This window comes from Drosophila teissieri, chromosome 2R, assembly GCF_016746235.2.
Source record: "Drosophila teissieri strain GT53w chromosome 2R, Prin_Dtei_1.1, whole genome shotgun sequence".
NCBI lineage: Eukaryota > Metazoa > Arthropoda > Insecta > Diptera > Drosophilidae > Drosophila > Drosophila teissieri.
Window position 1 is genome coordinate 14,177,531 of NC_053030.1, and position 27,610 is coordinate 14,205,140.

Sequence of the window (27,610 nt, forward strand, 5' to 3'; positions counted from 1 at the left end):
CTCTCATTTAATAATAAATACAAAGTGTACACAAGTTGTTTAGAAGGGCTCTCAGGTAAGTACACATCTTCACCCGGCCACGGCAATGAACATTTAATTCCTTCGCTTAGGCCTAAACACACACATACGATTTGTAGTAAATATATAGTTGACAATTGATCGAAAAATAGCAATTGCAAATTACAAAAATTGCACTCAGCGGCGCAACAAGTAGCGACAACTTGTTGCCTTGTACGTTTGTTAGTTTGGTTAGTATTGTTCGATTAAGCTAATCCGCATTCCGATTGCTTCCCTCAGACCGAATAGAAGTGTGAGTTGAACCTTGTGCGGCACGAAGGCTCCGTGAACGGTGAAAACCAGGCCAACGAGAAGCGTCCGAACACCGACTGGATGCTCTTAAGGCGCGATTTCTTGGCCCAGCGGGCCTCCTCCTTCTTCAGCTGTTCGATGCCCTGTTGGAGAGAGGAATACGAGAAAGTTATCCGTAAAATCTCGTGCAGAGAGAGCAAGCAAAGCACCCACCGTCTGATCGTTTAGGATAGCCGTCAGCTGAGTGGCCAGCATGATGATGGTGAATATGCCGAACATAAGGCCCTCGAAGGTGAGAAAGAGCAGCAGGAATATAGTGGCCGGTGGAGAGTACGGCGAGCAGGTGCGCCAGTCGTTTTTTACGCACTCCGCGAACTGGGTGAGCACCAGGAAGAGCGTGTGCACGGAGATCGAAGCGATATAGAACTACAAATCGACAGCCAGAGGAAGAGCCATTAATTGTCAGGTTGAAATGGTAAAAGAGATGCACTTACGGTGAAGAGCACAAAGTACTTTTGGTTGTTCTCGCCCACGCAATTATTCACCCACGGACAGTGGTGATCCATCTTGCGGATGCAGCGCTGGCAGACGGAACAGTGATGAGCCCGCTCCGGCTTAATGCTGCAGCACTTGGGACACTTGTAGAACATTTGACCCTCGCGGTAGCCCATCTGCTCGATCATCTCCTTGGTGGCATTACCGCGCGGTACAGCACCCTAAATTTGTTGGGGCAGATAATAATCAGAATTTATAAGATAATTGATGAAGATAATGAAGAAAATGTTTAATTTATTTGGTTTAGTTCTATAAATTCTGTTCAAAACTCATGCTTATTAAGCACAATTGCCATACAGATAAGGAAAAAGGGGCCACCAAAAACTTACCGGGTCAGAGAGCATTGTGCGTATGTGCGAGGCGAAGGCCAGGAAGGCGAGAGCCTGGAATATGATCATGTTGATGGTGCTGAACACGGTATAGTTGCTGGGCACGAGGATCAGGCGCATGACCACGAACTCGGCGAACAAAATAAGGAGCCAGGTCATGATCACGCACACAATGCCGCAGATGTCCTTGACGCACCAGGCCTTATTTCCGCAGCATCGGTTGTGCTGGTCAACGCCACCGAATCCACCGCTACCGCCGGGCGACAGCGCGGAGTAGGAGTAGTTCATGGTGTCCGTATGCAGCCCACGCACAGGTGACGCATCGGTATCGTCAATTCCGTGATAACGCCACCGGACTGCCGACCATTAGCCAAAAAGCGTTTGATAAATGGCAAACGCAAACGAAAAAAAAACACAACCGTAGAAATGTGCCATTCGCGTCCGCGGAGATGGCGTCAGCTGTTTGCCATTCGCCCGGGAGCTCTGGCAGGGTGAGGATAAGTAAGGTGGTGACGGTTTCATAAAATCGTTCGTTTATCTTTCAGCTTAATCCGAGCACAAATACAAATACAATACATACAACACTTAAAATAGATACAAGGAAATACGGGCCCTTATCTACAAGGTTTCCAATATCAGGTGTTATGCAGGCGTTAGCTTGGCCTTTGGTTCGAGCAGAGCCCAGAGTCCGGCCAGCGATGAAATTGCCCCCAGGAGTCCAATTGTCCGGGGCGTGAGACTCGTGTAGCCCAGAGCCGTGAGCGGTATGAAGAAGTCGCACACATTCTTCACCGTGTCCACGACTATGTCCTTGTGCCCCTGCACCAGCACGTACGACTGCAGGGCAAGGCGCTTGAAGTCCTCCGGCGAATTGATGCTCGTGGGGATGCGGCAGCGCGAGATACCGCCCTTGCAGCCGGATCGATGCAGGTCCAATACTCTCAGGATCTCGTAGAAGTCCCGACACAGGTTCATGATGATGGAGAAAAGCCAGTACTTGTTGGCGATGTTGGACCAGCGCTTGGCGTTCACCGCCGTCAATCCCGTCCTGGCCAACCAGAGGAAGTGGTCGGCGAAGAGGAACAGCGATTGTGACAGCTTACTCAAGGTGAGCGTCACACGGATATTCAGATCCGGATGATGAATGGTCTTTAGAGCGCTGTAGAACACATCAACGCACTTTCCAAAGCGGAGTACTGAGTAAAAATGGGATTAACTAGGTAGGTTAAGGAGTGCATTAGAATACCTACATTTACGGAAAGTGCTCAGGATGTATTCAATCGTCTTGAAATTGTCAACAAGCGCTGGACTAGAATTGGCGGATTCCAGCGAGTCCCACATTGCACGCGAGGCATACTGGATGAGTCGGGCGATCTTGTCCCGTCCGCCAGCCTGATTGTTCAACTGCACTAGTCTATCCATATTCATGTTGTGACCGCACAGCTTTTTGTGCAGCTAAATTCAAAATTAAGCTAAATCCAAAATCCAAAGGTCGTTTGTTTAGCTGAGGGTACCGCAGCTGATTTGCCGCTTCGTTGTGAATGGCAAGGTATTTTTTAAATACGGGTGGCCATGGGCGTAGGTTTAATACTTTGTGGGTACAGAAATATATTACAAATGAGGTTATTATAAAAGCAATTTAAAATAAATTAATTGCCTAAGTAATTGCTCATTAAAGTGTTAAAGCTTATGATTAATCCCTAGCACCAGTTTTCGTCTACGTCCATGTCTGTCATAAGTGTCGCCTACGTTTCCCAACACTGTTGTTCCAACACCTTTTTGTTGAGTCGAAGACGTCGCCACGTAAATAGTGGTCCGATTTTAGATTTGGAAATAGCTGACACACAACTTGCAATCCCACCATGGCTGTAAGTGTAATTAGCACAGGGATGACGTTCTCAAGGATTACATAAAACCGTTTGTCTACTTTCAGCCCCAGCAAAAGGGTAAACAGGGCACGAAAGGCGCCAAGCAAATCGTGGAGGAAAACAAGACTACGCTGGCTTTCTACCGGAACATGGCCATTGGATGCGCTGCACCCGCCCTGCTCCTCAGTTTCCTAGTCTTCGAAGTCAGCACAACCTCAGTGGTAGGTCATCGAAAGTCCTTTTCCATGAACTCAATTATCAGTTTCTTCTTCTTTTTCAGCTAATGCACATTCTGTCGTTGCTGATCCTGGGGAGCTCCTACCAGTTTATGGCGTTCATGTCAAAGGCTAAATACTCTGAGAGCGGTGCTCTGTTGGACTCCGGCAGCGACTTAAATATGGAAGGCGGCATCGCGGAGTAAGTGCGCCCGATGAAGTTTTGCAGCACCTAACTTACACAAGATTATTCTCGCAGAAACGTCAAGGATCTGATCATCCTTACTTCCGGCACCCTCCTGCTGGCCCTCATCTCAAACTACTTCTGGCTGGTGCTGCTTTTGGCGCCCATCCGAGCTGGATGGATGCTCTGGGGCAGCATCATTCAGCCCTGGCTGTCGCAGCGAAACGCCCAGGACGAGAATCCCGAGGTCGACGAGAAAAAGCAAAAAAAGATGGAGCGCAAAATGCGTCGCATGAGATAGAAGCCACCTTCCGAGGTGGTCTGGTGGTTAAGGGGTTCCTGGTTTTAATGAGATTAGTTGTGTGTGCGTTTCCAAATTGTTAATTGTTCAGCAAATTAAACTGCTAGAGACAAAAGACAATCCATTGTTTTAGTTAGTCAAAGCATTTGTGCGATTTAATTGCGGTGAATTTTCAAAGACGCAAGCTTTGCGAGGTAAATTGCATTTCCTCAAGGCTGCCTCCGATTTTTTGTGCATTGTAAATATTCGTGTAATTGTTTATAAATAAATGTGCTTCAGTGCAGCAGGAACTAGTGCAGTGTCCGTTTCTCTTCGAGATGCTGGCAAAGGAAGCGTGGGATTAAAAGAATAAATAGTAAGGAATGGTGACAAAAATAAAAGTAAGCTTTTGCAACAATTTATTCTCTTGTTGTCTAGACAATTGTGAGCATCCAAACTAAAGTATAAAAGTATCAAATAATGTTATGCCGGGTAATGGTGTGTTGTGCGGCTCGGAGCACTAGATTTCACTAGGTCTAGATTCCAAAACCCCACAGGGCTCCGGACACGCAGCGCTTACAAAAACAACGAGGGTAATGATGGTAACTTAAGAACTTTAAATGCAGGTTAAGTGAGAGGGATAGGGATCTGGGGAGAGTTACATGCGCGAATAGACCGCAATGGATCCTTCCAGCCAGTGGAGCGGGTGGCCTCTTTGCCTAACATCATACATCTGTGCTTAACTACAACAACATCCGAATAATATATATGCTTGTATATACGTAAATATATATATAACATCGTCGCGGCTCCATCTGCACGCCTTAGTTGTACTGCTCGGGAATGACGTACGAGATGTCGTCCCACGGATGGCGGTACAGGCCCTGTTTGAGACGTTTCTGATCCATGTAGTGGCCAATAAATCCTATGCTGCGACCCAGAACGAACAACGAGTTGATGGCGCCCACATTAATGTACTCCTGTGCTTCCTCACTAAAAGTGCAATGGAGTCAGTTAGTCTCTGTACCCAAGTTCAACAGACGTGCCATTTGCTCACCTGGTAAATGAGCCGCTGTTACGCAGCATGTCCACGAATGCGGTGGCTATCACACCGTCCACATTGAGGATAAGATTCGGTTTCTTGTTGGTGGTAATCTTCTCCACCTCCAAGGCGTACTTGAGAAGTGGACACGCAGGGAAGTTCTCCAGCACGAACTCCTTAATGATCTTCACGCGCACATCGGGGTTATTAATGGACTTTACACGATGGCCAATACCCAGGATAAGCTTTCCCTCTTTGCGCATCTTGTTTACGAACTCCATTGGGTGCAGGTTGGTGTCGTATGCCTCAGAGAACTGACGAGCGGATCCGTCCAGTGCTCCTCCGAATCGATCGCCCTAAAAAGGTAAATAAGGGTTACAGTCTATGTTGCAAAAGTAAATCCGGATGAATTAACTTACGATGGTCAGGAGACCGCTGACAACTGAGGACACCAGGTCCTTGCCAGCACGGGCGCACACAATAGTGTTGTGTGCTCCAGAAACTGCGGGACCGTGATCCGCAGTGACCATCAGGCACATCTCGAAGAACTTGCACACGTAGGAAGGCAGGCAGCGCTGGAACCATAGCAGTGAGATGACACCGCCAATGCCGACGTCCTTGCTAAGGACCTCGCTGATCGGCATTCCTGCGTAGATCAGCTCCTGGCCACGCTCGTCGCAGATCGACGTCATGAATGAAGCGGGCTTGCGAATAAGACCCAGCTCGCGGGCCCACGAGTAATCCATGGGCACAGTTGGTGGTGGCACCTCCTCCTTCGGCACTACACGACCGGTCTTTACCAGCTCGCCGTATACGTGGTGGATGAGTTCACCCAGCGTGTCGAACGAATCTGGAACGTAGGCGCCGGCATCTCGCAGGCCCTTGTTCTTCGCTGTAGCCGTCTCGCGGTCAGAGTTCGCGCAGGAACCGGCATGGCCAAACTGGACTTCCGAAGTAAACATGCTGGCGCAGGTACCAATGCACCAGGCCACCAGAGGCTTGGTAATGCGTCCGTCCTTCAGAGCGGCACACACGTCGTACTCCTCGGTTCCACCAACCTCTCCAAGAAGGACGATCAGCTTGGTCTCCGGATCGGCTTGATAACGCAGAATGTGATCCATGAAGGTCGATCCTGGGTACCGATCACCTCCAATGGCAATGCCCTCGATCACGCCGTCGGTGGCCTTTGAGATGATATTGTTCAGCTCGTTGGACATTCCACCGGAGCGCGAAACATAAGCAACACTGCCTGGACGGTAGAGTTTCGAGTGCAGAATGTTGTCCAGCATACCGCCGGTGTTGCCAATCTTAAAGCAACCGGGCTTAACGCCTCCCACAGTTGCGGGTCCAATGATTGCCACACCCTTCTTATCCGCCTCAATAATGAGCTTTCGAGTCATGTTCTCCGGAATGCCTTCAGCGATGATAGCCACAGTCCGGATCTGGGGGAATTCGAGCACCTCTAGCGTAGACTCGTACGCACTGCGCATGGAAGCAAAGTTGACCATAACGTCGACCTCCTTGTGCTTATGAATGGCGTCAGACATTTTCTTGTAGACGGGAATAAGAATTTCCTTGTGACCCCAGTAGTACTTCTGCTTGTGATCGCCGGTGAAGGGATACACCATTGCCACCACAGAAGGCTCATCGCGTCTGAGAAAATATGTAAATATAAGTATACGATACAATTATTAAAAGTAGAGGTAGACCAACCTGCAGATAAAGTCAAAGTCGAGCATCGACTGCACCGCCCGCTGCTGCATGCCCCACACAATCGCCTTGGTGGTGTTGGAGAAGAACTTTCGGTTCAGACTCGATCCGTTGCGCTGAGCACCGGAGATGCCCGCGCTGTCGCCCTCATCTGCTGAGATAGGTGGTAGTTTAATCGGTTTAGCTGCGGTCGGGCTCAGAGCTATCCCAAATGGAACGAGTCGAAAAACGAGTCGAGATCGATGTCGCGAATCGATTGGATGATGATGGAGGAGCAGAGAGCGAGATCAGGACGTGTAGAAGTTTGACAAACCAGAACGATACACAAACACACACATTACACGAACACGGGGTTATGAGGGATCAGATCGTGCGGAATCGGATCAGATCAAGTGCAGATCGGTTGGCCAAACGAGCATTTCAAATTTGTTTCATATTTGGTTTTGTTAATAATTTGGTGGAGGTTATGTGGATATTTTTATAATTTTTTGGTGAGTGTGGCGACAAATTTCGTTGTCGTTGTAGTCGAGGGCGAGCAATGCAAACATACAAAATACAAAGAGAGAAAAGAGAGAGAGATCAGATAAGTGAGGTCGATCGATGCATTGCAATTCTTAGCGGTATACAAAAATTTCATTGAAATACAGCTAAAATGGACTAGTGAAATCCCGGGTTAGCCGCACACAAACTTATAAAAAACCCAGCTACATCACAATTCATTCCTCTCTACTTACCGGAACCGGAGCCCAAAGCCTCAGAGGCATCGCTGGCCGCCTTGAGATCTGCCTGGGCCTGCTGTCCACCGGGCAGCAGGAAGTTGGCCGTCGAGAACTCAACGCTTGCCGTTTGGGGAATAGGTCGCTTGCCCAGAGCCATACCGCAAATAGCGGTCATGTGGGTCTCGGGTCCGAAAACGTGCAGTGGGATGCCTAGGGTGCTGCCAAAGTCGCGCATCTTGCGGAGACCTTCCTGATAGTTGGGTCCAGCGCGTCGCACAAAGATCGATACATTGTGTTCGACTAGCTTCGGCTGGAACTCGCGCAGGGCGGTGATGATGCCTGCACAAAGTATTACATTTAGATGGATTGCTGATTAGATACGGAATTAATCTCTCACCTTGGAAGGTCGCTGCTACATTGGTAAAGTTCGCAATGCCTCCTCCAGTAATCAGCACCTTGCCATCGGGATGCTTTGGAGAGGAGGTCATCAGATTGAGAATCGTCTTTGCGTACTCGTACGTCTGCTGCTCGGATGGAGCTCCACTGTATTCGCCATAATTGGCCAGTTCGGACGCTCCACCCAAGTCACAGATGGTGTCCGAGTAAATAACACTGGCGCCACCGCCCGCCACCATCGTCCAGATGCGACCGTTACGATTAAGGATCGTCAGCTTCAGCGAAGCTCCGCTCTTGGCGTCCAGGTCGGCGATGTAGGCCTCCTCGGGATAGGCATCTCGACCAAACGGAGGAGGATAGTCAATCTCGCCCCATTTGGGACGGCAGATAAAATCAGCTGTCGAATCCAACTTAGCCGCCAAATCCAAGATGTACAAATTGTCGGCTGTTACCACCAGAGGGTTTATCTCCAGATATGTGAAATACAGGTCTACATAGGTTGTGTACAATGCGCTGACAAACTTGGCAATGCGCTCCTTGGTGCCAGCGTCCTTGACCTCCTTCAACAGCTTGCTCTTCACGTCGGCTAGCGACAGAGAGGAATTCACAGGCACGTCCAACTTCACGGCCTTAGCATCCACATCGCCAATATCAACACCACCCTGGTGGTAGAACAGAATGGTGTCTGCGGCGCGGTGCGAGTAGATGCACACGTACATCTCCTCAGCCTAATGGATTAGATATTAATGTTAAGTATATATACGCATATTTAACCATTTGAGAACTCACATCCGTATGGGGCACAAAAGGCTCGATGATAAAGTTCCTGAGCTTTCCCACGGCATTTCCGATCTTCTGGTCCTTGTTGAGACGCTCGCCAATCCACTGCTTCACCTGCTCAAAGTTCTTCTTGACGCCAATTAGTCCCAGCTTTCCACGGCGCTTGATAAGTTGATCGGGCTTGCACACCAGCGGCTGCAACAAAGGAAAGAAAGGCGATAATTAAATGTGCACTAAATATAAATATAAATGAAATAAGCGACAAATCGTTGAACCTGAGCTTTCTGATCTCGGCGTCAGTAAAAAAGCCGGTTCCAACGATCAGCATCTGTCGAAAAGATCAGCCGATAACATCAGGGGTCGTTCCCGCGTCATTGGCAATGACAATGCCAGTCCAGTGCTCGTACCCTTACCCGAACTTGTACTTGTGCCTACACAAAAAAACACATCTCATATGCTTATTAGAAGATCGTACGAGTGTAAATTGAGCAAACAGTCCGACTACGAAATATCATCCGAGTCGTCAGGCGATACACTTTGTCGTGTAATTAAAGCCGAAAGAACTCCCATTATTTTTTTCTTAATGGCATATGTATAAAGAACGAGATTAAAATATTAAACTAAATACCTAAGTGCAAATTAAGGCCACTATTTAGCATTAACTAATATAAAGCTAGTTGTATTGTGTGTGATTGTTTGCTTATTCCTCTTCAGAGTGGTAAACATCTTTATCAGTAATCTAATAAAAGTGACAATATGCCTATTCAATCATAAATTGAGGATCAGAGTTAAAGCATTTATAAATTAGCAGTTAATACTATTTATCTTTATGGCATAGATCAAGAAACATTCCCGATAATGAGAGTTTCACAATCCTATCTTTGAATATGGACGCTCCCTCTAAAGTCAACAAACAACTTAAAGATAAGTGTTTACTGATCGGCTTTCAATAGAATATATTATTTTGCGAAAATTGTTTGAAAGATAGTGGTTCAGGGAATAACCCAATCGACATAACAACACTCTGCCACTTTAAAGTTCTTGGATTTCAACAACAACTGCATTAAGAATTCGATTTATACATTATAAATTCAGGTCGCGCAACAATGCTAGATAAGGCCAATAAATTGAGACGCTCCCAAATAAACGAATAACTTGATGATAAGATTTCAAACATATGGATTTCAATGATAAAGGTTTTCTAAAAAAAAAAACGGAACACGTTTGCTTCCCCGTATGGCCCACTTAAGATAAGTACTTGGCTACAGCCCAAAATTTCCACTATCGATCGGAAGGTCAATCAGAGATAGGTGCGTGATCGAGAATCCCAATCTCCACGCACGCTTATCGTGTTCGCAAATGAGGTGAGCCTGAGCCGATCCGCCGGCGGATAACCAACCGGGCCAAGACCACGCCATGCCACGCGACCTGCGACTGGGACTAGAACCCCGGCAATCTGATAAAAACCTTAGTGCGCCATGGGGTGAGCTGTCCGTCTGGGCCCGCGCCCGTCCGTCTACGCCGCAGATTGCAGCGATCAACTCGCACGACTGCCGCCCAATTCGCTCTTATCAGGAGCCGCGCTTAGTCATTCGACATCGGCGTGGTGGTGAAGCGTCCACCACGAGGTCAAGTTCAATGACAATCCCGCCGAGCGTTTGTTGTCGCTGGCCCAATTGTTGTTCCTACATATCGGCTGATTCGCAATCGCCGAGTTCCGCGGGTTCCGCGAGTTCCGCGGCTATTTTTAACTGGCACTCACCGTGGTAAGCAGCCAGGGATGGTCAACGGCGAGCTTGGACCAATCTGTCGTGGAGTTTACTGTCGCAAAACGGCAGGTGGCCGCGCCGGCGCCATGGTTGTTGAGATGGCGGTTCAGGATGTCCTTGCCGGAGGCCTCGGTGATTGCTTTCGCCGACATGATGAAGCTGCAGAATATATATAAATATATATAAAAACAAATCAATTAAGATTTAATGGCCTTCTTCAAAGACAAATAAAGGAGGGTCTCTCATGTGTTCGCGCGTACCGTTTGACTTTGCCTGTACTTTCAAACTTTGATTTATTTACTTAGAATTGATTAGAGCGCGACTGTGTGCAGGTGCAATAGGTTTCGAGTACGTTTCAAAGTGTGCGTGCTGGGCTTCAGCTTTGGGTGGTTAGCTTCAGACTGGGCTGGGCAGCTAGTTAATCAACCTGCACGTCGTCGGGTCTGGGAGTAAACTGAAATCGAATGCGCGACAGCACCAGCCATGAAAATGAGCCAGCAACAGGCGTATTCTGATTTCGTTTTCGATTTCGTAGCGTTGCCTCGGCTCTAGCTTCGCGGCTCCAGGGCTTCGGGTCGTTTAGAATTTTCGGCTGATGTGTTGACTGGTTGGTATGTATGTGTGCTGACTGGCAGCTCTCGCTCTCCATCTGGTTTCCCAGAGATTAGGTCTGCAACGGGATCGGGCCCTGGACCATTGAGTGTGGTGGGGGGAAGCACCTTGCGCGGAACCGGTTATCAACATGTCACTGCAGCGATGTCCAAGCCCAGTTAGACAGTGGGTCAATTTGGCTGAGGGCCGAACTTTCTCCCAAATACCTAAAGAGCCAAGAGCCAGTGGCTAGCAATTCGGAAATGGCATGGAATCTAATTCGATAAAGAGCGCACATTGAAGGAGGGTGATGGGTGGTGACTTTGCAAGTACACACGATCTAATTTACATCTGGAAACGAAGTTCACGCCTTGCCGATGCGTATGCAAATTGGCTGCCGTGCTGGTGAAACTAAAACACTAAATACGAAACTGAATCGGAATCCGAAACCGAAACCCAAACTAAAATGTTGTAAGCGGTGAAAGTGGGCAAAATCAATAAGGTTGTTGCATCACCATTCGTAGGTCAAATAGCTGTTAATCTTCGCCACTAATTATTGCAAAATGCTTGCTGATTTTCGCATTAATATTTCTGCAATATTCAGCGGATATGTGATTTTAGTGTGTGTGTGTGTGATTGTGCGCGAGTGCAAGTGTGTGTAAGTGCGTGGAGCAAGCCGAGCGATCTGTGCGAAATTTCTTCTGCTCATGTTTTCCATTGTACTCGTCACTTTTCAATGATATTGAGGGTGGATTATACGCGGGTATCTTAACGGAGGTCGGGGGCACTCACTTTAGTTAAATCAGCTTCACGACCTGCGATTAATTTTAACACGTAAACTAAACTGCAACTTTCTTTTGGTTGTCGTTTCTTATAAACTAGCGGTGGCCAAATTTCGATAGCTCTTTCACTGTTTTCCCTCGAATACATGCCGATACATTTTGGTATCCATTTTATTGGTAGCATACTTTTTGGCGCGCTTCAAAAGACTGCGCAACAGTATATCGAACTATGTACAGTGAGAACTCGATGCGGAAGAACTAACAACAAGAACATGAATTTGCAGAGCTACTGCCCTATATTAATAACTTTTAAGGTATACAAGGACATATATATCGATTCTAATATAAAGATATCACACATTTTAAGAATCTGTTTCGAAACTATGTTTAATGCCTATTGAAATCGACATATCATTTTGAAAATACGCCACAAGTCTATCACGCGATCCTATTAACTTTGAAAGTGTAATTAAAAATTGAATTGAAAAAGAAATCAAATATTTTATGCAGCCACCTGCTGCGCCTCGAAAAAGGATCCTGTGGATTATTGGTATATTTTTTAAGTGAGCATATGATTAGTATTTCCCTGTGCCGGATGGTATGTTTTATCTATTCCACGGCGGTCACACCGAAAAGCGATAATAATTTTTGGCCAGCGATATTGGATAATATAAATAAAGCGCAGCGCCAAGGAAACCCCAAATTAGACTAGCAGCTGGACAGGAAGTCGGGAACCAGGAGCAGCGCCATCGCCGCCCACACAAACACACACACACACAGCATCCCAGGATCACGGGAAACGCACGCCATGCCCACACAAGTCCAGATGAGGCCGCTTTTGCGAATATTTGCAGAGCCCATCCTGCTCATCCTGATCTTCCTTCTCACTTTGGGCGCCAAAGGTGAAAAGGTCCTTCAGGAGACTTTCCTGGGGCTGCAGAAGGCACCAATCCACGATTTGGGGGACCTTCGGCTTGTGCCGTCCCGTCTAGACTTTGGAACGTGGTCCGTCGGCCAGGCGCGTTCTCAAACGGTGACACTGTTCAATCAGCACTCCAACCGAACTCTCCAGCTGAACGCGGTGGCCGGACCAAGTCCGGCGTTCTACAGCAGCTTCCTGGGCACTAGAGAAGTGCCGCCCCAAGGCAATACCACTTTCAACGTGGTATTCCTACCGCGGCAGCTGGGCGCCATTGCCGCCGACCTTCTCATTCACACCTCCTTCGGCCAGGCCGAGTTGGCGGTACAGGGCGAGGGCAGTGAGTGCCCGTACCGCCTGAAGCCGTTGGTGGGTATCAAGGCGCCTATGAATGCGACACTCACGCCAGAGATTCACATGTACAACCCGCACGAGCGGCCGCTGCAGATACTTGAGGTAGGGTTTATTCAACTCTCCGTACTTACATTACTCACTACCATGCTCTTTTTTAGATATACAGCAGCGGCGGTGAATTTCAGTTAGAGTTGCCCAGCGGTGGCTCGGAAGGCCCTCAAAATCTGTGGGAAATTCCGCCACACACGTTAAAGCCGGTCATTAGGATATCCTTCCATGGCCGCACAGCTGGCAATCACAGCGCCTACATACGCATCAAAATTGCAGAGCAGGAACTGGATCTCGGCCACGAAAATGTCCTGGTTATCCCCGTCGAGTTTGAGATCCTGCCACGGCATTCTGCCTACGCACGCAATCCACTGGCGGACTTTGGCCGTGTGGCCACTTTAAACGCTCCGGATGCACTACAGTTCAAGCTGGATGTTCGGAACGATGAGAGCCGCCTTCTCTTCGGCAGTTACCTTCGCCAGATTCCGGGTCTCTCGTTTGACGCAAACAACACAAGTATAGTGTTGGACCCCAGCCTGTTCGAAGGCGACGAAACCATTAATGATCTGCTGGTGATCAACAGTAACCAGTCCAGTTCCAGTCCTGGCGCGGATCAGCCGTTCACAGTGCTGGTGCGAGCGGAGATCTTCCATGGAGGGCTTTACTTCGACAGTAATGCCACCAGATTTGTCACAACTTCGCCAGAAGGCGGCGAAGGTGAACCGCTGGAAAGAAAGCGCTCGCTGGTGGTGCGAAACAACTTCGCAATGCCCCTCATTCTGTTTAACGTAAGTCTCACAGAGCCCATTGATGAATCCATTTTAGAAGTAGCCCTAGTGGGCGATCCCAGGATACTGCTTCAGCCAGGCGAATCTGTTGAGCTCCTGCGGCTAAATCTGCTAAACGACCAAGTGGCGTTTAAATCCTATTTGAGGATTGAAACGAACGTCACGGTCTTTAAACTTCCATTGGTATCATGCAGTGGACGTTTACATGTTTCCACGCAGCCAATTGTGCTTAACTTTCGCCAGGAATCACTGGAGAACGCGGCATATAACCTGGAGCTAGATCTGGGTACTGTGCCATTCGCTGAGATGTCGCGCGACGGATTCGTGATCCTGAGGAACGACAATCCAGTGCCCGTTAGAATCACCAACTGGTTCTTCAAGCATCCAAAAACTGTCTACTCGCAAAGCACCTTCCTGGGTTGTCGCGCCACGGCAATCGGCCAACCGGTAAGTGTCGAAAACGAGACTATGGGCTGGCATTTATGCACAGAGATTCGCGCCGGTGAGAGTGCCGTATTTAAAGTGGCCATTCAGACGTACGAAGCGGATGCCACGTTTGGAACCCTTAAGGTTTGGACGCCCTACGAGGTAATACGCGTCCGCGTTAAGTTCGAGGCCTCTGTGGGCCACTTAGAGATTGAGCAGGAGCAACTCAACTTTAAGAACTGCTTTCCTGGTAAAATGTGCACTGCCGTGCTCAGCATCCGGTCGAGCTTCACACACCCGGTACACGTAAAGGGTATATCCTTTGCTCTTCCGGTGGGATTGCGCTTCAAGGACTTTAACGCAAAGGGCACTACGATTGCTCCGCAAACGCTGACCAAAGTTGGACGCATTTACTTTGACCCGTCCTCCGTGTGTCGAAATAATTGCTACATAAAGGAGTCCACTAACGATCTAGCCATCTTCCCCAGCGTGCCAGGAGGAGGGAATGGCAACGGTGGCGTTATCAACAATAATCTCCTCTATGATGGAGTGGAGTTGAGACAGCGCACAGAACTCTTTAGGCAGTTGCGACGCCAACTGTCATCTATGTCACTCACGCTGCACAGCGAAGAGCTACCGCCGCTGGAGTTGGACTTTTCGATAACGATTGAGTGGCCGAAGCTGGTACAGTTTCAGCCTATTCCACCTACTCCGGCTATTGAGGTTGGCCAGGTGCAGCGCCAGTGGATAACGCTGACGAATCCTTCGCAGAGTCCGCTCCTGCTTGATTACTTTTTATCAGATCCGGCCTTTGCGCGCCGTACGCAGCTATCGTTACCACACGAAGTTATAGACGTGAGCTCAACAAGTTGCTATCTGACAGATAGAGAGGTGTTTTCCCTGCCTGAAGCCGGAGATCCCATTCTGCTGCCTGGAGGCGCCAGCTTAAACATCCCCATCACTTTTAGTGCTCAGCTACCAGAGAAATACTGTACCCTGCTGCACGTGAGAAGCAATCTTACGCTGTATGAGGCTGTGTGGCTCCAGGCCCGTGCCGTGCAGTCGCAGTTCCGTTTTGGAAATCGGCGCCCAGGAGCCGCCTCGCCGCTGCTCTTTGAGATGGCCACCGACCAATTTCAGGGCTGTCAGTCTGGCAATGAAGCAGTGGTAGTAACTCGCAGTTTCACGGCCCGCAACTCGGGTGTCATCCCAATAAGGATCGAGGGATTCCTTGTTGGCTCTCTGCCCTGTGAGGACTTCGGCTTTAAGGTGATGGATTGCGCGGGATTCGATCTGGGCGAGAACGAAACTAAAAAAGTGGAGATTGCTTTTAGCGCAGACTTTACTACCTCGAGGGTAAAACGATCCCTTACGCTGCTAACGAACCTTACCTACGATATAAGCTATATACTTTTAGCACAAATGCCCGCGGAAAGTGTGGAACTATGTGCGTCTTTTTTGGCTAGACCTGGATGGGAAACCTCCCTAAAAAACGCCGCTCTTATAGTGCTACTCGCCAGCTTCGGACTGGTTTTGGTGGCGGCTGTCTTTGATGCAAAGGCCATAATGGTTCAACAGAATGCTTACGATGCAGCCAGAAACAAGGGTCCATTGCAGCCTACGTTTAATTTACGAAATATAGTAAAGCTGCAGGCGGAGGAGGCGGCAGCTAAAGCAGAGACTGTGCAGCAGCAACAGAAGGTCAGAAATGGCCAACTTAAGGAACTACGAAAGCGAAGTGTACTGAATTCCACGAATTCCAAGTCAAAGTCGAAGTCCTCCTGGTCACCATGGAGCATGGACATGAATGCGCTAAGCAAGCATCTACAAAAAGCCAAACCAAAGACAGTGGTAAGCACTCCAGTTACACCTCCTGCTGCTGCTCCTGCTCCCTTGTCGGAAGCAAAGCCCGTTAAGAAATCTTCGACGCCATCGCCCCAAGGAGTTCCTATCTCAGTTCAGGTTCGTCCCCAGAAGAAAGTAAAACCTACACCTGCAGCGGTCCTAGTGGCAACCAAGCCAAAGCCAGAACCCGCGACCCCCGTTGTGGAGCACCACGAAAAGTCGTTGGCCAAATCGAGTCCACCCCAGCAGGAGAACATATCGCCCAAGCCCAACAAGCCACCAGAACCGCGTGTGCTCAAGGAACAGAACGGATCGGCCAAGAAAATGGGAAAAACTCCAGGAAGAGAGCGGGAAAGAGAACGCCGCTCGAAGGATCAAAAGTTGACAAATGGCACGGGGGCTGGAGTGGGATTCAAGAAGCCAGAGCGAAAACAGCGCCAGAAGTTGAATTTTGGACAGACCACAAACAGCGCGTCGCCGCCAGAATCGCCAGATGCGCTGAAGTGCATCAGCAATCCTTGGGAGACGAGCAGTCGCGTCTCCTTCCGGGATGTGCTTCGGACCCCTCAATTGGCGCCCACGGACAATGGCTTCGATTGGAATCACGCGTCGTCATCGAGTGATCTCGGACCGATCGGAGACAACCGGAAGAACTCCACGCCGCCAATGGTGACATCGCTGTGGGAGCCACTTTCAGCTACGGCCAGTAATTCGCTCTTTGCCAACACAGAGGTGGACTATATAACACCAGATGGTAAGTAACATTAACGATTACAAGCTCACAAGTTCCTAATGTATTTTTTCCGTTACTCGAACAGCTATCTACGAACAGAGGGAGCGGGAAAAGCAGCAGTGGGAGCAGCGGAGCGACTTGGTCATGCGACAGCAGCTACTTCTTCAGCAGGCCCAGAAACTGGAGTTTCAGCAGAGGCAGCAGGAAAAGATTTCGCTGCTTGCGAATATGGATCCGAGCAACTGGACCACAAACTGGTCACCACTAGGATACACCACCTGGCCCGACGCCACACCCGGCATCGGTGTTATGCGTCCTCCTCCAGGTTTGGAGCAGAACGCACGTCAGACGCACAACCTTGCACAAGAACCGGGCTCAGCGGGAACGGCATCTGGAACTGGAGCTGGACTAACCGGCGAAAGCCTTCCCACGCAGTACGATCCTTTTACCTCGCCAAGCTCAATCTGGTCGGATACTTGGCGCCAGTCATCACAGCGCAACAACCATAACCACATGAACTAAGGGAATGACGAGGAGCAAGCTCACTGATCAAACCGAATCAACCAAATGAAATTCTTACCACATAGACACCTAGGATACGCGACGATGAAGGAACGCAGAATGATCTTTTCCAATTTGACTTTTGACTAATAAACGCAAAGATAAATGACTTTCGTATCAAACTTTGTTCATTGTTTTGTTGCCAGTAATTTCATCTAGTTTAGTTCGCTACTTTTCCTTGTACGTAATGATTCCCTTCTCGATGAGGTCCGGAATCTCCACGGCCAGCCAAGGAGCAAGCTGTAAAAAGGATTGATTAAGAAGATCGATCGAAGTCGTTGATTTGCTTAGAGTACTTACACCCAGAGCCATAGCGTGGGCGATACCGAACTTGGGAACATTGCGTGCCCACAGTGGCTTAAAGTGATCTGTCAGGCAGATCTTGCCGCCGCGGTACATCTTCGCCGTCTTGCCATCAAGTTCCGGAAGGGCAATCTCGGGCGCAGTGGTTGGGTACGTCACTGGAATGTCGAACTCCACGTCGAACTCGTACTTTAACAGGTTGTGCATGTACCAGCACTTTCCGAACCACTTGGTGCCCTCCTTGTTGGACTCCAGACGGAACCAGTCGCTGCCGGACTGCTTGTTGTTCTCCACATACTGCAAAGAGGAAACGTTACTAGTTCCATGGACTACAACTCAATCGCAATCTGTATATGCACCTGAATTAGTGCCTGGTACTCCTCCTTGAGCCGCTGCACCCACACATCCTTTTCACGCGGACCTGCGCGAATCTGCAGCAGGGGAATGTTGCTCAGCGTTTTGCGAGTGCTGTCGTCCACCATTATGTCCGGAAAATGACCAAAATTAAGGAAAATGCGGAATAAAAACAAAAGCCTTCGGTTGACACGTTCACGGTTATGTGTGCAAGAGAGACAACCGAAACAGCTGAGCGAGGTGGGTGCAGGCAGTGGCGCCGTACATGGCGTTTTTGGAATATGCTTTTTTCATATCTTGAATTAGTAGATACAAAGTGAATATTAAACAAATATTATTTGTGCACCAAGTTTATTCTACCTTATAATAATATCCATGATTGCCGCTTAATATTTTATATATTCCACTAAACTACTGGGTAAAACAACTGTTGAGTTGCCTATCGATAACTTGCCGCCGAACTGTTTTCGAAATCAACTTCCATCACATATTCCGTATATATCACTACACTATCGGGTATAACAACTGTTGAGTTGTCTATCGATAGCTTGGCGCCAAATTGAGTTTTCGAAACTAAGGTAATAATGTAATTTCGTACCACTTCTTTAGATCCCGCCAATGTATTTGTATATGTTCCTAGAAAAGTAAATAAATAGAAGACATGTAAAAAGTATCTAACAGCCCACCAGATCTACTGCTCTGGTTTGCTCTGGGTTGCGGGATGCGGGCTCTGGCCCACTGGCTCATGGACCCTGATGCCGCAGGACGGAGCCTGTGAAATATGTTGGCAACACTGCTCGCGAATATAAAGAGGGCCTGGAAGAGGCATATTGTTTAAATAATATTTGCTCGTCGCGCGATAAGCATCAAATCTAGAAGAGCCGAGGCGGCACAGTGATAGTGTGAAATTAAGCAAACAAAATTTCGAAAGGCAACAGATTTGGCTCCATTGACTGTGGATATTTAGATTACCTAGTCACTAAGTAAGTGTCATTTAAAATCGTGTTATCGTTCTTAATTTGGATGTAAGATAATATTTGACATTGAAAAACATTGCGAAATAACAATTCGAATGCAATTTTTACTAGATCTCAAATAAAGGTTCAAAATTCCAACCAGAGCCTAAGTATTTTTCGTTGAGCTCAAAGAATATAGCTTGATACCATTAGAACGATTTTCTTCAGTTCTGCATTAATTGTGCAACAAAAGAAATGCTAAGTAATCAATTTTAAAAGAAAGACGAATAGAATTGGAAGGGAACCACCGAAAATTGTTTGCGTAAAGTCTGGAGATTACATTTTATGAATATAATTAACAGCTACTTATAAATATAAGTAAGGCATAGATCTATGGGAATCACTTAAACCAATGGGAATCACAGCAAACAAAGTGGTGATGCAAAAAAGGTCATAGATCTTTGCAGATGTGCGTCGCAGCATGTGTGGCTTGCAAAATATTCGAAATATTCCATTGGTAAATAAGATGTTACCACAGATGAAACAACAAGCCATCATAACTTGCCTAGTCACTTCTATGGCACAGATTGAAGATTCCGCAGAAGACTAGAATGTGCACAAACAAACACGCCGCTTGATGGTACCTTTGAACTGGGCATGATAATGCCAATCCGCTGATAAGGATTAAATCCACTTTTCCAAACCGACTCGAACTGGTTTCTCCGTCTGCCTGAGCCAGGCATCGCGGCTTGGTCATCGTAAAAATCAGAGTATTTAAACTGAACCCATGTGCTATATGCGCCTATATGTGTTATAAATTACCACACTCGACCTTAATCGCTGATAACGCCAGCTCCGATGTCCGCTTTACCAGTTCGAGATGATCGGGGTGCAGATGGACAAACCGGTTTCAGCTAGTTGATCCCATCGGAGCAGGGATTCCAATTAATAATAATATAAATTGTTTACCCCGCTCGCCGATACAATCATCACAACAGGCGAACGGTTTCCCATTCGGTTTTTATTGGGTCAAAGGTTCACCTAGGGCTAGCATTCTGTGCCAGGACTGTTGGTAGTAGCTATCGCCTCTGCAGTTCCCATTCCTCCATCCTGCCTCGTCTCTGTGGTCTTGCGTACACTAACGGCGATGATCGTGTCCGATTTGCGAGGACGATTCAGTCGCTTGTGGCGGTTTTCCTCCCATTCCTTGCGGTGCACCTTCTTGCGGTGCGCATGCATGTTGGCATTTGAATTAAAGGTCTGCGGACAATGGGGGCATGTGTACAAAACCTCGCCAGTATGGGTTGTCATGTGTTCCTGCAAGAACAGTTCAATAACAGCTGATTTGTTCAGTTAATAATTGTACTAATTACCTTTAGCTCATTCGGCCGCTTGAAGGCCTTTTCGCACATAGGACACTGATGACTACGCGCCGTATTGTGGGTGTACTTAATATGGTGCTGGTGTGCCTGTAGACTCGGGGAAATCTTTAGACAAAATTCGCACTGCATCGGCTGCAGATTCTCAGCGGTATGCATCATTTTTATGTGGCGGGCCAGTCCATATTTGGTGGTTAGCATTGAGTCGCACAAGTGGCACTTGATTGCTGCCTGCGGGCCGCCCGTGTGCTCCTCCATGTGCCTGGCCAAGGCTTCGCGCCCTCTGATGGATTTTCCACAGACATCACAGATCTTGGCATATAAGTTTAAATGGACCATCTTAACATGTTGCTGCATCGTATACTGACTGGGATAACTGCAAAATACAAATGTAACAATCTAAAAAAGCAATAATATTTTGCACACTCACGTTTTCTCGCAGTGCGTGCACTTGACCAGCCACTGCTCCCGGGGTATGTGAGTGAGCTTGTGACGCTCATAGACAACGGCGCTGTAAAAGCCCTTGGAGCACTGCTCGCAGTGGTAGAGTCGCCCGCGCGTCTTTATCTCATGCATGCGCATGTGCAACTCAAGACTTCGACGGTGACCCATAACACGGGCGCAGATGGAGCATTTAAAGGTTTCCGGGTCCTGGTGGCGACGCAAATGGTCCACAAGCACGCCCCGCTTCCAGAACTTTCGGTTGCAGCACATAGAATAGCCGCGCTGCTTGTGCTCGCGTCGTACATGGGCCAGCATTTCGGAGAAACCCTCCATTGGCAAGTTACAGATGTGGCACTGAACTTTATAGTGCTCGCTAATATATTCGTTAAATTCTTGTGATTTCTGGATTTTGGGCAGACCGCTTGTTTTGGGCCGCTCCGCCAATCGAACACGTCCACGACCTCTTGAGCGTCCGCTAACCTTTCGCTTAAGCTTCGGCTGTATTATTTCCAAGTCCTCAGGCTCCTCCGCTCCCTCTTTGCTGCTGCAGTCGTCGGATAGGAATTCCTGCTCCTCCTGATCCTCAAGCACATCGGCAATGGTCAAGTCAGCTTCAGGGAACTCGATTTTTATTTCGTTTAGGTTTATTTGCTCCAGCACGCTTTTCAACTCCTCGCGTGCATCCTGTTGGGGGACCTTTCGGGGACGTCCACGTCGGCGTTTGACGGCAGCGGCTACGCTGTCCACCTGCTCGCTTTTCACGATTGGCACTTCCAGAGCGGAAACAACCACATCCGCCGGGGATGTCTCCTTCAAAACAGTTTGCTCCAGTGCATTGTGGGCTTGTTCCACATTAAGGTAAAAGTTGTGGAAGAGCAGCAGCTGCTCCCAGCAAGCACCGCACACATAGCCGGTTCTTGAGGCAGGAATCTGAAAAAGGGGACTCCTCAATAATAAAATTACTTAAGATATGATTCGTTTGTTTACCTGGAGCCAGAAGTGTTTCTCGATGATGCACCGCAGGCCCAGTGAATCTGCTTCCTCCGAGGCAAATTCTATATTGCCGAACGCATCATCCACACTCTTTGTGCACAAAAAACAAGGCATTTGTATAAGAGACGCAGGTACATATACAACAAAAAATTATTAAAAATTTGTCTTGTTTTACAATTAAAAGCAGGCCAACGCACAGCTGATTACTGTCATCGCTAGTGGCTATCGATAAGCCGATCCAGAATAGTGGGACCATAGTTGTGTTTTTAAATTAACTACTTTGAACTACTTGATTTCATTTGCATTTAAAAATTAGATAAGCACTATCAGCAAAAAAAACCTTAAATATTTTCTTAAACAATTCTGAAATGATAGTCTCGCATATAAAATAAAGGTGCATATCACACTCATCAGAAGTGCGCAGTTTATAGAATGTACATTTTTTGGCATTCGCAGACAGGCCATACTGACTCAAAGTGTTGCGACTTTGGGATTAATTTATTTTAATTTAGGCTTTAATTCGCCTTAATTTGTTAAAACGTTGTTTACGCAATGGCCACGCAGTTTGGGGAAATCACTGAGACGAGCCGTTCACCACGTCTCCGCTCTGTAAGTGCGATTTGGCAGGGCTTATCAGAACGCACAATTTACACCTGTGTTTAGACGCCATAAACAAAGCCAGACGTTTTAACAGTCCACTTATCGTTGTTTACATATTTTTAGCCAGCTTAATCTCGAAGAGAAACCCGGAGAGCACAGTCATGGATGTGCAATCGAGTCGCGTTGTCCCCGATGGCGGCTACGGATGGATTGTGGTGGCCGCCGTGGCCCTGATTAATGTGAGTGGTTAATGCTCTTGAAATGAATACACAAAACTAAACATTTTTCTTGCACATGCCGGCTTGCAGATGACCAACCAATCTATTTTGTCAGTATTTGGCCAGCTCTTTGTGAGTGAGCTGCAGAAAATGCAAGAGGACACTTTTACTGCTGCCTTGATCACCAATCTAAACAGCCTGGCTCTGAACTTCTCTGGCCTCTTCATTGGACCCGCAATTAAAAGCTTTAAGCCCAGAAATGTAGCCGCGACAGGCTGCATTCTAGTCGCCCTGGGACTGGCTCTGTGCGCTTTTGCTACAGAAAGCTGGCACTTCATTCTGGGCTACAGTTTCTTCGTCGGCTTCGGACTAGGCCTCATCTCGCCCTCCACATTCATGGCCATAAACTCGTACTTCACCACAAAGCGAGGACGTGCTGTGGGTGTCTCTTTGGCAGGTGCTGGCCTTGGACAGGTGCTAATCCCTCATCTAGTGCGTTACCTATTGGATAATCACGGTTTTCGCTACGCAGTCCTGTCCATGTCTTCCCTATCACTATTTGGAGTAAGTTAAGAATACAAAATTGAGCTGCTCCCATGCTTACAGCCTGAGTACTTTACAGCTCTTTGGTGCTGCCTTCTTGAAACCTCTAAATCCGCCTGCCAAGCACAACAACCGCAAACACATTCGACTCCTGGCCGAGGCCGATGGCGAGAAGACCAGTCCCCTTCAAGTGGTGGTTGTTCCTGCTAATCAAAGCAAGAGCGAGCGTAGTCCACCAAATGTGGATACTCTGTGCAGCCGAATGGGACAGCGTCTAGTGCAGGCTATGGATCTGGAGCTGCTCAAAGATGTAGTATTTTGGAGCATCATTGTGGGCATGGCTCTAGTCTACACGGCCACCATTAACTTCACGATGATCTTTCCTGATTTCCTTGGACAAACGGCACAACTAAACAGTCAGATGGTGGCCTTCTGCATGTCTCTTGTGGCTGGAGCCGACATTGTGTGTCGTTTGCTGCTGCCCATCGTCACAGATCAACTTAGAATCCCCTATCGTGTGGTGTTCCTGATTGGCATTGTTGGACTCTTCGTCGCCCGTTGTGTGCTTGCCGAGAATCAAGCGCTGCCCGTGATCATCTCCATGTCTCTGCTGACGGGCATGATGAAATCAGCCACTGTAATTAATAACAATCTCACCATATCGGCGCATTGTCGCTCCGAAAAACTGGCCGGCGGCCTGGGACTGAGCATGATGTCCAAAGGCATTATTGTAATCACAGTGGGTCAGCTGCTGGGATGGGTGCGAGACTACGCCGACTCCTACCTTATTTGCCTGTATGCTCAAGGAGCTATTCTGCTGGTGGTGGTTCTGTTTTGGACCCCGGAGATAGTGTACCGCCACCGCAGGCAGCGATGTGCCACCAACAAGTCCATGGAGACGCAGTCTGTAGACGCAGCCGAGGTGGCAAAACTCAATTCCTAAATCACTGGTAACTTGACTGGAATAGAGCTTAAGTGAGGGATATCGGTATTGACTGTAATGTGATAGGCGGTGGAATGACTTCCCTGTAGGAGGAAACATTCCAGTCTCGCCGCAGTAGTTATCTGAGTTGTGAGGAAGGACCAGTGTCAGGGACAGCACTATCTGTATGACTATGCATCTTAGGCTTAGGTTTTCGATTATTTATTACCATTTAGCCCTTAGAGACTTAACTTTTGTACTGCCATAAGAGCCAAAATACAAATTAAAGTATCCATATTACAAAAACCAAGTTTATTAGCATGAGACGAGTTTGCAACTCTTCCTCCGATCGATCTTATTTGGGTATATATACTTTTTATGTCGCGGAAACGAAGCTGGGAGTGCTGGAGACAGCGGATGCGCCCGATTCAGTGTTGTAGAAAATACGGCGCTCGATGCCATCCTTGGTGATGATGCCAATGCGCACCACACCGCCGGAGCTGCCGTCGTGGTAAATGGCGTGTTGGACAGCTGTTAGAGGAGGATTAAATGGGATTAGTTTAAGATGAAACGGTTGTAATATCATTTTGGGAATGGAAACCCACCCTTCTTGACGAACGCAACGCACTCCTCCAGCTGCATATTGGGGCGGTAGTGCTCCCTAACAAATCCATAGATAAAGCTTGATCCCGATCCGCCGATGGTGCAGGACTCGCGGGTCAGCATGCCACCCAACGGGATGCTGTACACCTGGCCGCCGCGCTGCGCATCCCAACCAGCCACAATAATGCCGGCGAGCAGGGACTCGCGGTAGCTGTAGCAGTAGTTACGGAACTCTGAGGCGGCCTCGAACACCAGAGCCTCCTTGTTGGTCTGGTTTTCGTGATAGTTCAGGGAGTAGGCCACAATGTCGGCAATGGCCTGGGTGTCGGCGGCGGATCCACTGCGGCAGCAGTATACTTTATCCGTGATGCGGGTCAGCTTGTCGGTGACCCGGTTGGCTACATAAGCGCCCGAGCTGGTGCGCGAATCGGCTCCAATGACCACTCCGCCATCGAATTCCACGGCCATAATGGTGGTCTGCAAGTCGGTAGGATTGTGATCTTAGTACGCAGTTATGTGGGTTATGCTCTTCATACTTACGCCAGTGCTGACCGGCGTATCGGTAACATCAAAGTCGGGAAGCATTTTGGTCTTTTAATTTCTCACAATTCAATTTACAATTGATGTTTGTTGAAAAGCCGCAAGAACACGAAATGACTGGCTTGTTTTGGAAAAGTGTTACCAGATGGCGAAATAACTGTGCTCAAAATGTTGTCGTCCAGCCCTGTCTACACTCAATAAAATACACTTTTCGCACTGAATTGTAGGGTAGTGTAAAATCGATCATGGGGGCTAATATCTAGTGATTGTGTTTCACATTTATATATTTAACTTCTTAGCCGTATGCAATACATTTCTTGTCCAGATAATAAACAATCGAATAAAGATATTGTCTGCAGCCCTGGTTTTCGAAGTGCGGGACATCGATAGTATCGATGTTGGTTCATTGCACATGTTGGATTTGTTTTGAAAATTTGTTTTCTTAAATTAAGACTAAAATGGCATATGTTGCACTGAGCGAAGCTGAGAAAACATATATTCTACACGGCGTGGAGGTAAGTGAACACGAAATGTAGGCTGTACCTTAAACTATTCGTTTCTAGGATGATTTTCGTTGCGATGGACGTTCTCGACGAGATTACCGGCCCATGGACCTGGAAACCGGACTGGTCAGCAATGCTAGTGGCTCCGCTCGGCTTCGACTTGCGAACACAGACATACTGGTGGGCGTGAAAACCGAGATCGATGTTCCCAACCCGTTGACGCCCGATTTTGGTAAACTGGAGTTCTTTGTGGATTGGTAATGATGCAGCTCAACTTCAAGGAATGTGCCATAACATTTATGTATATATTTCAGCTCCGCTAATGCCACACCGGAGTTTGAGGGACGCGGCGGGTCGGATCTGGCCCAGGAACTGATTCTCTCCCTGCAGAACGCCTACGAATCGCCACTGGCTTTCGACTACCGCACGTTGTGCCTCATTCCGGGTCAGCAGTGCTGGAAGCTTTACATAGACATCTTGGTTAGACTCTAGTGTGCCAAAGTATTCCCAAATGTTAATGCCTGCTCTTGCAGATCCTGGAGTGTGGCGGCAATCTACACGACGCAGTCTCGCTGGCCGCCAAAGCAGCTCTGTTCAACACAAAGTTGCCCCGGGTGACGGCCACCCTGTTGGATGCCGGAATCACAGACCTGATCATATCGGACAATCCTTATGACTGCACCCGCATCGGCATTGAGACTGTTCCACTGTTGGTCACAGTTTGCAAGATCGGTGACTATTGCCTAGTGGATCCTTCGGCGGAGGAGGAGGTCTGCAGCACAGTAAGCGTGGTTGTGTCGGTTTCCATGAGGAATGGAAAGGCATTCCTGTCGGGAACACACTTGACCGGCGGTGGGGCCATGCACCGGGACACCATGCGCAACTGTCTAGAGCTGGGTCTGGCCATTGGTGAGCACCTGGACCGGCTGCTTACTAAAATGCTGAATCTGGAGCAGGAGCGCGTTGGACCCAAGCGGCCGCAAACAATCGGGTTTCTCAAATAAAGCGGCAATGTCTTATAATGAAAATTTACTATTTAATCGATCTGACTCTGACTTTGAGCTCGGGCTCTGATTATGCTTAAAGCTAAAAGCTATCTGGTGGCCAACGACTACTGGTCCTTGCGCTTCTTCGCCTGCCTGACGGCCGGAGCAGGCTTTTTCTCCTTGGACTCGGGCTGCTTGCCCGTTAGCAGTGAAGTCAGCATTTCGCTGATCTCGGGCATATCGTTGCCCATCTTGGGGAACTGCAGATTGTCGAGCTCTTTCTTGGTCTCGGGATCGTTGATCATCTTGGGCAGCACCAGCATAAGCAGCAGGGGCAGGACCATCATCAGGACCATGGGGCTGAACAGGAAGTCGGTGATCTGTGGGTAAGACCAAAGGTTAGTTTTTTGATTCTTTCGTTTTAGGCAACATAATAATGTACCTTCCACTGCTCTCTGGTCTGGAAGTATTTAAAGGGCATCAGTGGCTTCACGCGGAGTGGATATGGCACCTGCATAATTTGGGCGGGCTGGACAAAGTTCACTTTGCGGGCGCGGAACTTTCCCTTCGGGTTAATCTCGACGCGCACCTGCAATTGAAGGAATGTGAGTAAATGTGGCATTTCATTGAAGGCATTCCCTTAACTCACCGGCTCATAGAAAACATCCGGGTGGTGGACATCCAGGATATAGCTGCCAGAGGGCACTCCGCTGATCATAAACTGCCCATCCTCTCGGACGAATCCCTTGAACTCGCCGTCATTGATGGACAGTGTAAGCTCAGTGTGCCACTTGGGAGCATTCTTATTCACCGGAGCACTTCGTCCGCCTCCTTGAGTGGGTGGAAAAAGGGAGTCCGGCGGAGAAACACGTCCTTCGATGGTGTACAGGCCAGACACCTCGTCCACCAGTTCATCCTGGCCAATGATAACCTCGCAGCTGACCAGGGCGAGAAGCGCCGTAAAAATAAATAACTTTAAGCACATTATTCGGGTCAGATTAAAATTTTTCTCAAATTTTTTCAATTGTCAGCCGATAATGTGACCGTTCGTTGAGGTTGTGAA

At 48.2% G+C, this 27,610-nt stretch overlaps 11 protein-coding genes across 16 annotated transcripts; 4 read left to right on the top strand and 7 right to left on the bottom strand.

Moving 5' to 3' along the window:
* Nucleotides 1-35: 35 nt before the first annotated feature.
* On the bottom strand, nucleotides 36-1,630 carry LOC122613910 (palmitoyltransferase ZDHHC3). The gene is made up of 4 exons (XM_043788327.1): nucleotides 1,194-1,630; nucleotides 804-1,025; nucleotides 523-735; nucleotides 36-452 (listed from the first exon to the last, which is right to left on the bottom strand). Exons 1-4 carry the CDS (start codon nucleotides 1,479-1,481, stop codon nucleotides 294-296), a joined length of 882 nt encoding a protein of 293 aa, XP_043644262.1. The 5' UTR covers nucleotides 1,482-1,630; the 3' UTR covers nucleotides 36-293.
* Nucleotides 1,631-1,703: 73 nt separating this feature from the next.
* Nucleotides 1,704-2,731, bottom strand: LOC122614846 (peroxisomal membrane protein 11B). Its single transcript, XM_043789520.1, has 2 exons — nucleotides 2,444-2,731; nucleotides 1,704-2,389 (listed from the first exon to the last, which is right to left on the bottom strand). Exons 1-2 carry the CDS (start codon nucleotides 2,619-2,621, stop codon nucleotides 1,836-1,838), a joined length of 732 nt encoding a protein of 243 aa, XP_043645455.1. The 5' UTR covers nucleotides 2,622-2,731; the 3' UTR covers nucleotides 1,704-1,835.
* A 187-nt stretch (nucleotides 2,732-2,918) lies between these two features.
* LOC122614847 (transmembrane protein 208) lies at nucleotides 2,919-3,881 on the top strand. The gene is made up of 4 exons (XM_043789521.1): nucleotides 2,919-3,061; nucleotides 3,127-3,282; nucleotides 3,342-3,478; nucleotides 3,536-3,881. The coding sequence occupies exons 1-4, from the start codon at nucleotides 3,056-3,058 to the stop codon at nucleotides 3,759-3,761; spliced, it is 525 nt and encodes a 174-aa protein (XP_043645456.1). The 5' UTR covers nucleotides 2,919-3,055; the 3' UTR covers nucleotides 3,762-3,881.
* A 261-nt stretch (nucleotides 3,882-4,142) lies between these two features.
* Nucleotides 4,143-11,650, bottom strand: LOC122614845 (ATP-citrate synthase). Of its 5 annotated transcripts, none has more exons than XM_043789515.1 (9): nucleotides 11,540-11,650; nucleotides 10,150-10,315; nucleotides 8,397-8,582; nucleotides 7,609-8,335; nucleotides 7,227-7,550; nucleotides 6,496-6,694; nucleotides 5,202-6,435; nucleotides 4,798-5,138; nucleotides 4,143-4,733 (listed from the first exon to the last, which is right to left on the bottom strand). In XM_043789515.1, exons 2-9 carry the CDS (start codon nucleotides 10,306-10,308, stop codon nucleotides 4,565-4,567), a joined length of 3,339 nt encoding a protein of 1,112 aa, XP_043645450.1. In that variant the 5' UTR covers nucleotides 10,309-10,315; nucleotides 11,540-11,650; the 3' UTR covers nucleotides 4,143-4,564. The 5 variants fall into 5 exon arrangements, with proteins under 5 accessions (XP_043645450.1, XP_043645452.1, XP_043645449.1 ...); XM_043789517.1 differs by lacking the exon at nucleotides 11,540-11,650 and adding an exon at nucleotides 10,417-10,612 and having other exon boundaries at nucleotides 6,496-6,646; XM_043789514.1 differs by lacking the exon at nucleotides 11,540-11,650 and adding an exon at nucleotides 10,417-10,612.
* Nucleotides 11,651-12,123: 473 nt separating this feature from the next.
* LOC122614843 (transmembrane protein 131 homolog) lies at nucleotides 12,124-17,325 on the top strand. Its single transcript, XM_043789513.1, has 3 exons — nucleotides 12,124-12,904; nucleotides 12,961-16,663; nucleotides 16,728-17,325. The coding sequence occupies exons 1-3, from the start codon at nucleotides 12,338-12,340 to the stop codon at nucleotides 17,162-17,164; spliced, it is 4,707 nt and encodes a 1,568-aa protein (XP_043645448.1). The 5' UTR covers nucleotides 12,124-12,337; the 3' UTR covers nucleotides 17,165-17,325.
* LOC122614848 (ubiquitin-fold modifier-conjugating enzyme 1) lies at nucleotides 17,310-18,089 on the bottom strand. Its single transcript, XM_043789522.1, has 3 exons — nucleotides 17,866-18,089; nucleotides 17,504-17,803; nucleotides 17,310-17,443 (listed from the first exon to the last, which is right to left on the bottom strand). Exons 1-3 carry the CDS (start codon nucleotides 17,986-17,988, stop codon nucleotides 17,372-17,374), a joined length of 495 nt encoding a protein of 164 aa, XP_043645457.1. The 5' UTR covers nucleotides 17,989-18,089; the 3' UTR covers nucleotides 17,310-17,371.
* Nucleotides 18,090-18,697: 608 nt separating this feature from the next.
* On the top strand, nucleotides 18,698-24,186 carry LOC122614956 (monocarboxylate transporter 13). 2 transcript variants are annotated; one of them, XM_043789742.1, is made up of 4 exons: nucleotides 18,698-18,843; nucleotides 22,356-22,471; nucleotides 22,541-23,014; nucleotides 23,073-24,186. In XM_043789742.1, the coding sequence occupies exons 2-4, from the start codon at nucleotides 22,394-22,396 to the stop codon at nucleotides 23,934-23,936; spliced, it is 1,416 nt and encodes a 471-aa protein (XP_043645677.1). In that variant the 5' UTR covers nucleotides 18,698-18,843; nucleotides 22,356-22,393; the 3' UTR covers nucleotides 23,937-24,186. The 2 variants fall into 2 exon arrangements, with proteins under 2 accessions (XP_043645677.1, XP_043645676.1); XM_043789741.1 differs by lacking the exon at nucleotides 18,698-18,843 and adding an exon at nucleotides 22,069-22,241.
* Nucleotides 19,778-21,841, bottom strand: LOC122614955 (transcription factor grauzone). The gene is made up of 4 exons (XM_043789740.1): nucleotides 21,627-21,841; nucleotides 20,626-21,569; nucleotides 20,190-20,571; nucleotides 19,778-20,133 (listed from the first exon to the last, which is right to left on the bottom strand). Exons 1-4 carry the CDS (start codon nucleotides 21,744-21,746, stop codon nucleotides 19,864-19,866), a joined length of 1,716 nt encoding a protein of 571 aa, XP_043645675.1. The 5' UTR covers nucleotides 21,747-21,841; the 3' UTR covers nucleotides 19,778-19,863.
* A 12-nt stretch (nucleotides 24,187-24,198) lies between the features above and the next one.
* On the bottom strand, nucleotides 24,199-25,218 carry LOC122614961 (proteasome subunit beta type-6). The gene is made up of 3 exons (XM_043789750.1): nucleotides 25,059-25,218; nucleotides 24,521-24,995; nucleotides 24,199-24,446 (listed from the first exon to the last, which is right to left on the bottom strand). The coding sequence occupies exons 1-3, from the start codon at nucleotides 25,101-25,103 to the stop codon at nucleotides 24,292-24,294; spliced, it is 675 nt and encodes a 224-aa protein (XP_043645685.1). The 5' UTR covers nucleotides 25,104-25,218; the 3' UTR covers nucleotides 24,199-24,291.
* A 231-nt stretch (nucleotides 25,219-25,449) lies between these two features.
* Nucleotides 25,450-26,605, top strand: LOC122614959 (exosome complex exonuclease RRP42). Its single transcript, XM_043789748.1, has 4 exons — nucleotides 25,450-25,573; nucleotides 25,622-25,818; nucleotides 25,876-26,041; nucleotides 26,095-26,605. Exons 1-4 carry the CDS (start codon nucleotides 25,517-25,519, stop codon nucleotides 26,563-26,565), a joined length of 891 nt encoding a protein of 296 aa, XP_043645683.1. The 5' UTR covers nucleotides 25,450-25,516; the 3' UTR covers nucleotides 26,566-26,605.
* On the bottom strand, nucleotides 26,578-27,604 carry LOC122614960 (ER membrane protein complex subunit 7 homolog). The gene is made up of 3 exons (XM_043789749.1): nucleotides 27,197-27,604; nucleotides 26,990-27,136; nucleotides 26,578-26,927 (listed from the first exon to the last, which is right to left on the bottom strand). Exons 1-3 carry the CDS (start codon nucleotides 27,530-27,532, stop codon nucleotides 26,673-26,675), a joined length of 738 nt encoding a protein of 245 aa, XP_043645684.1. The 5' UTR covers nucleotides 27,533-27,604; the 3' UTR covers nucleotides 26,578-26,672.
* Nucleotides 27,605-27,610: the final 6 nt, after the last annotated feature.

Excerpts from the sequence above, each read along its gene's own strand:
- LOC122614956 (XM_043789742.1), top strand. The coding sequence starts at position 22,394 with ATGGATGTGCAATCGAGTCGCGTTGTCCCCGATGGCGGCTACGGATGG. Across the intron at positions 22,472-22,540 it reads CCGCCGTGGCCCTGATTAAT|ATGACCAACCAATCTATTTT; the intron begins GTGAGTGGTTAA and ends GCCGGCTTGCAG. Across the intron at positions 23,015-23,072 it reads CTTCCCTATCACTATTTGGA|CTCTTTGGTGCTGCCTTCTT; the intron begins GTAAGTTAAGAA and ends AGTACTTTACAG.
- LOC122614847 (XM_043789521.1), top strand. Across the intron at positions 3,283-3,341 it reads AAGTCAGCACAACCTCAGTG|CTAATGCACATTCTGTCGTT; the intron begins GTAGGTCATCGA and ends CTTCTTTTTCAG. Across the intron at positions 3,479-3,535 it reads ATGGAAGGCGGCATCGCGGA|AAACGTCAAGGATCTGATCA; the intron begins GTAAGTGCGCCC and ends TTATTCTCGCAG.
- LOC122614955 (XM_043789740.1), bottom strand. The coding sequence starts at position 21,746 with ATGCCTTGTTTTTTGTGCACAAAGAGTGTGGATGATGCGTTCGGCAAT. Across the intron at positions 21,570-21,626 it reads AGAAACACTTCTGGCTCCAG|ATTCCTGCCTCAAGAACCGG; the intron begins GTAAACAAACGA and ends CCCCTTTTTCAG. Across the intron at positions 20,572-20,625 it reads TGCACGCACTGCGAGAAAAC|TTATCCCAGTCAGTATACGA; the intron begins GTGAGTGTGCAA and ends TGTATTTTGCAG.
- LOC122614848 (XM_043789522.1), bottom strand. The coding sequence starts at position 17,988 with ATGGTGGACGACAGCACTCGCAAAACGCTGAGCAACATTCCCCTGCTG. Across the intron at positions 17,804-17,865 it reads AGTACCAGGCACTAATTCAG|TATGTGGAGAACAACAAGCA; the intron begins GTGCATATACAG and ends TCCTCTTTGCAG. Across the intron at positions 17,444-17,503 it reads CCCACGCTATGGCTCTGGGT|CTTGCTCCTTGGCTGGCCGT; the intron begins GTAAGTACTCTA and ends TCCTTTTTACAG.
- LOC122614959 (XM_043789748.1), top strand. The coding sequence starts at position 25,517 with ATGGCATATGTTGCACTGAGCGAAGCTGAGAAAACATATATTCTACAC. Across the intron at positions 25,574-25,621 it reads ATATTCTACACGGCGTGGAG|GATGATTTTCGTTGCGATGG; the intron begins GTAAGTGAACAC and ends ATTCGTTTCTAG. Across the intron at positions 25,819-25,875 it reads CTGGAGTTCTTTGTGGATTG|CTCCGCTAATGCCACACCGG; the intron begins GTAATGATGCAG and ends TATATATTTCAG.
- LOC122614845 (XM_043789515.1), bottom strand. The coding sequence starts at position 10,308 with ATGTCGGCGAAAGCAATCACCGAGGCCTCCGGCAAGGACATCCTGAAC. Across the intron at positions 8,583-10,149 it reads ATCCCTGGCTGCTTACCACG|CCGCTGGTGTGCAAGCCCGA; the intron begins GTGAGTGCCAGT and ends CCTTTGTTGCAG. Across the intron at positions 8,336-8,396 it reads CTTTTGTGCCCCATACGGAT|GCTGAGGAGATGTACGTGTG; the intron begins GTGAGTTCTCAA and ends CTAATCCATTAG.
- LOC122614961 (XM_043789750.1), bottom strand. The coding sequence starts at position 25,103 with ATGCTTCCCGACTTTGATGTTACCGATACGCCGGTCAGCACTGGC. Across the intron at positions 24,996-25,058 it reads ATACGCCGGTCAGCACTGGC|ACCACCATTATGGCCGTGGA; the intron begins GTAAGTATGAAG and ends ACCGACTTGCAG. Across the intron at positions 24,447-24,520 it reads CGTTGCGTTCGTCAAGAAGG|CTGTCCAACACGCCATTTAC; the intron begins GTGGGTTTCCAT and ends CTCCTCTAACAG.
- LOC122614846 (XM_043789520.1), bottom strand. The coding sequence starts at position 2,621 with ATGAATATGGATAGACTAGTGCAGTTGAACAATCAGGCTGGCGGACGG. Across the intron at positions 2,390-2,443 it reads CCTGAGCACTTTCCGTAAAT|TACTCCGCTTTGGAAAGTGC; the intron begins GTAGGTATTCTA and ends ATTTTTACTCAG.
- LOC122614843 (XM_043789513.1), top strand. The coding sequence starts at position 12,338 with ATGCCCACACAAGTCCAGATGAGGCCGCTTTTGCGAATATTTGCAGAG. Across the intron at positions 12,905-12,960 it reads GGCCGCTGCAGATACTTGAG|ATATACAGCAGCGGCGGTGA; the intron begins GTAGGGTTTATT and ends GCTCTTTTTTAG. Across the intron at positions 16,664-16,727 it reads GGACTATATAACACCAGATG|CTATCTACGAACAGAGGGAG; the intron begins GTAAGTAACATT and ends TTACTCGAACAG.
- LOC122613910 (XM_043788327.1), bottom strand. The coding sequence starts at position 1,481 with ATGAACTACTCCTACTCCGCGCTGTCGCCCGGCGGTAGCGGTGGATTC. Across the intron at positions 1,026-1,193 it reads GCACAATGCTCTCTGACCCG|GGTGCTGTACCGCGCGGTAA; the intron begins GTAAGTTTTTGG and ends CAACAAATTTAG. Across the intron at positions 736-803 it reads AGTACTTTGTGCTCTTCACC|TTCTATATCGCTTCGATCTC; the intron begins GTAAGTGCATCT and ends GTCGATTTGTAG.
- LOC122614960 (XM_043789749.1), bottom strand. The coding sequence starts at position 27,532 with ATGTGCTTAAAGTTATTTATTTTTACGGCGCTTCTCGCCCTGGTCAGC. Across the intron at positions 27,137-27,196 it reads CGGATGTTTTCTATGAGCCG|GTGCGCGTCGAGATTAACCC; the intron begins GTGAGTTAAGGG and ends CTTCAATTGCAG. Across the intron at positions 26,928-26,989 it reads AGACCAGAGAGCAGTGGAAG|ATCACCGACTTCCTGTTCAG; the intron begins GTACATTATTAT and ends TCTTACCCACAG.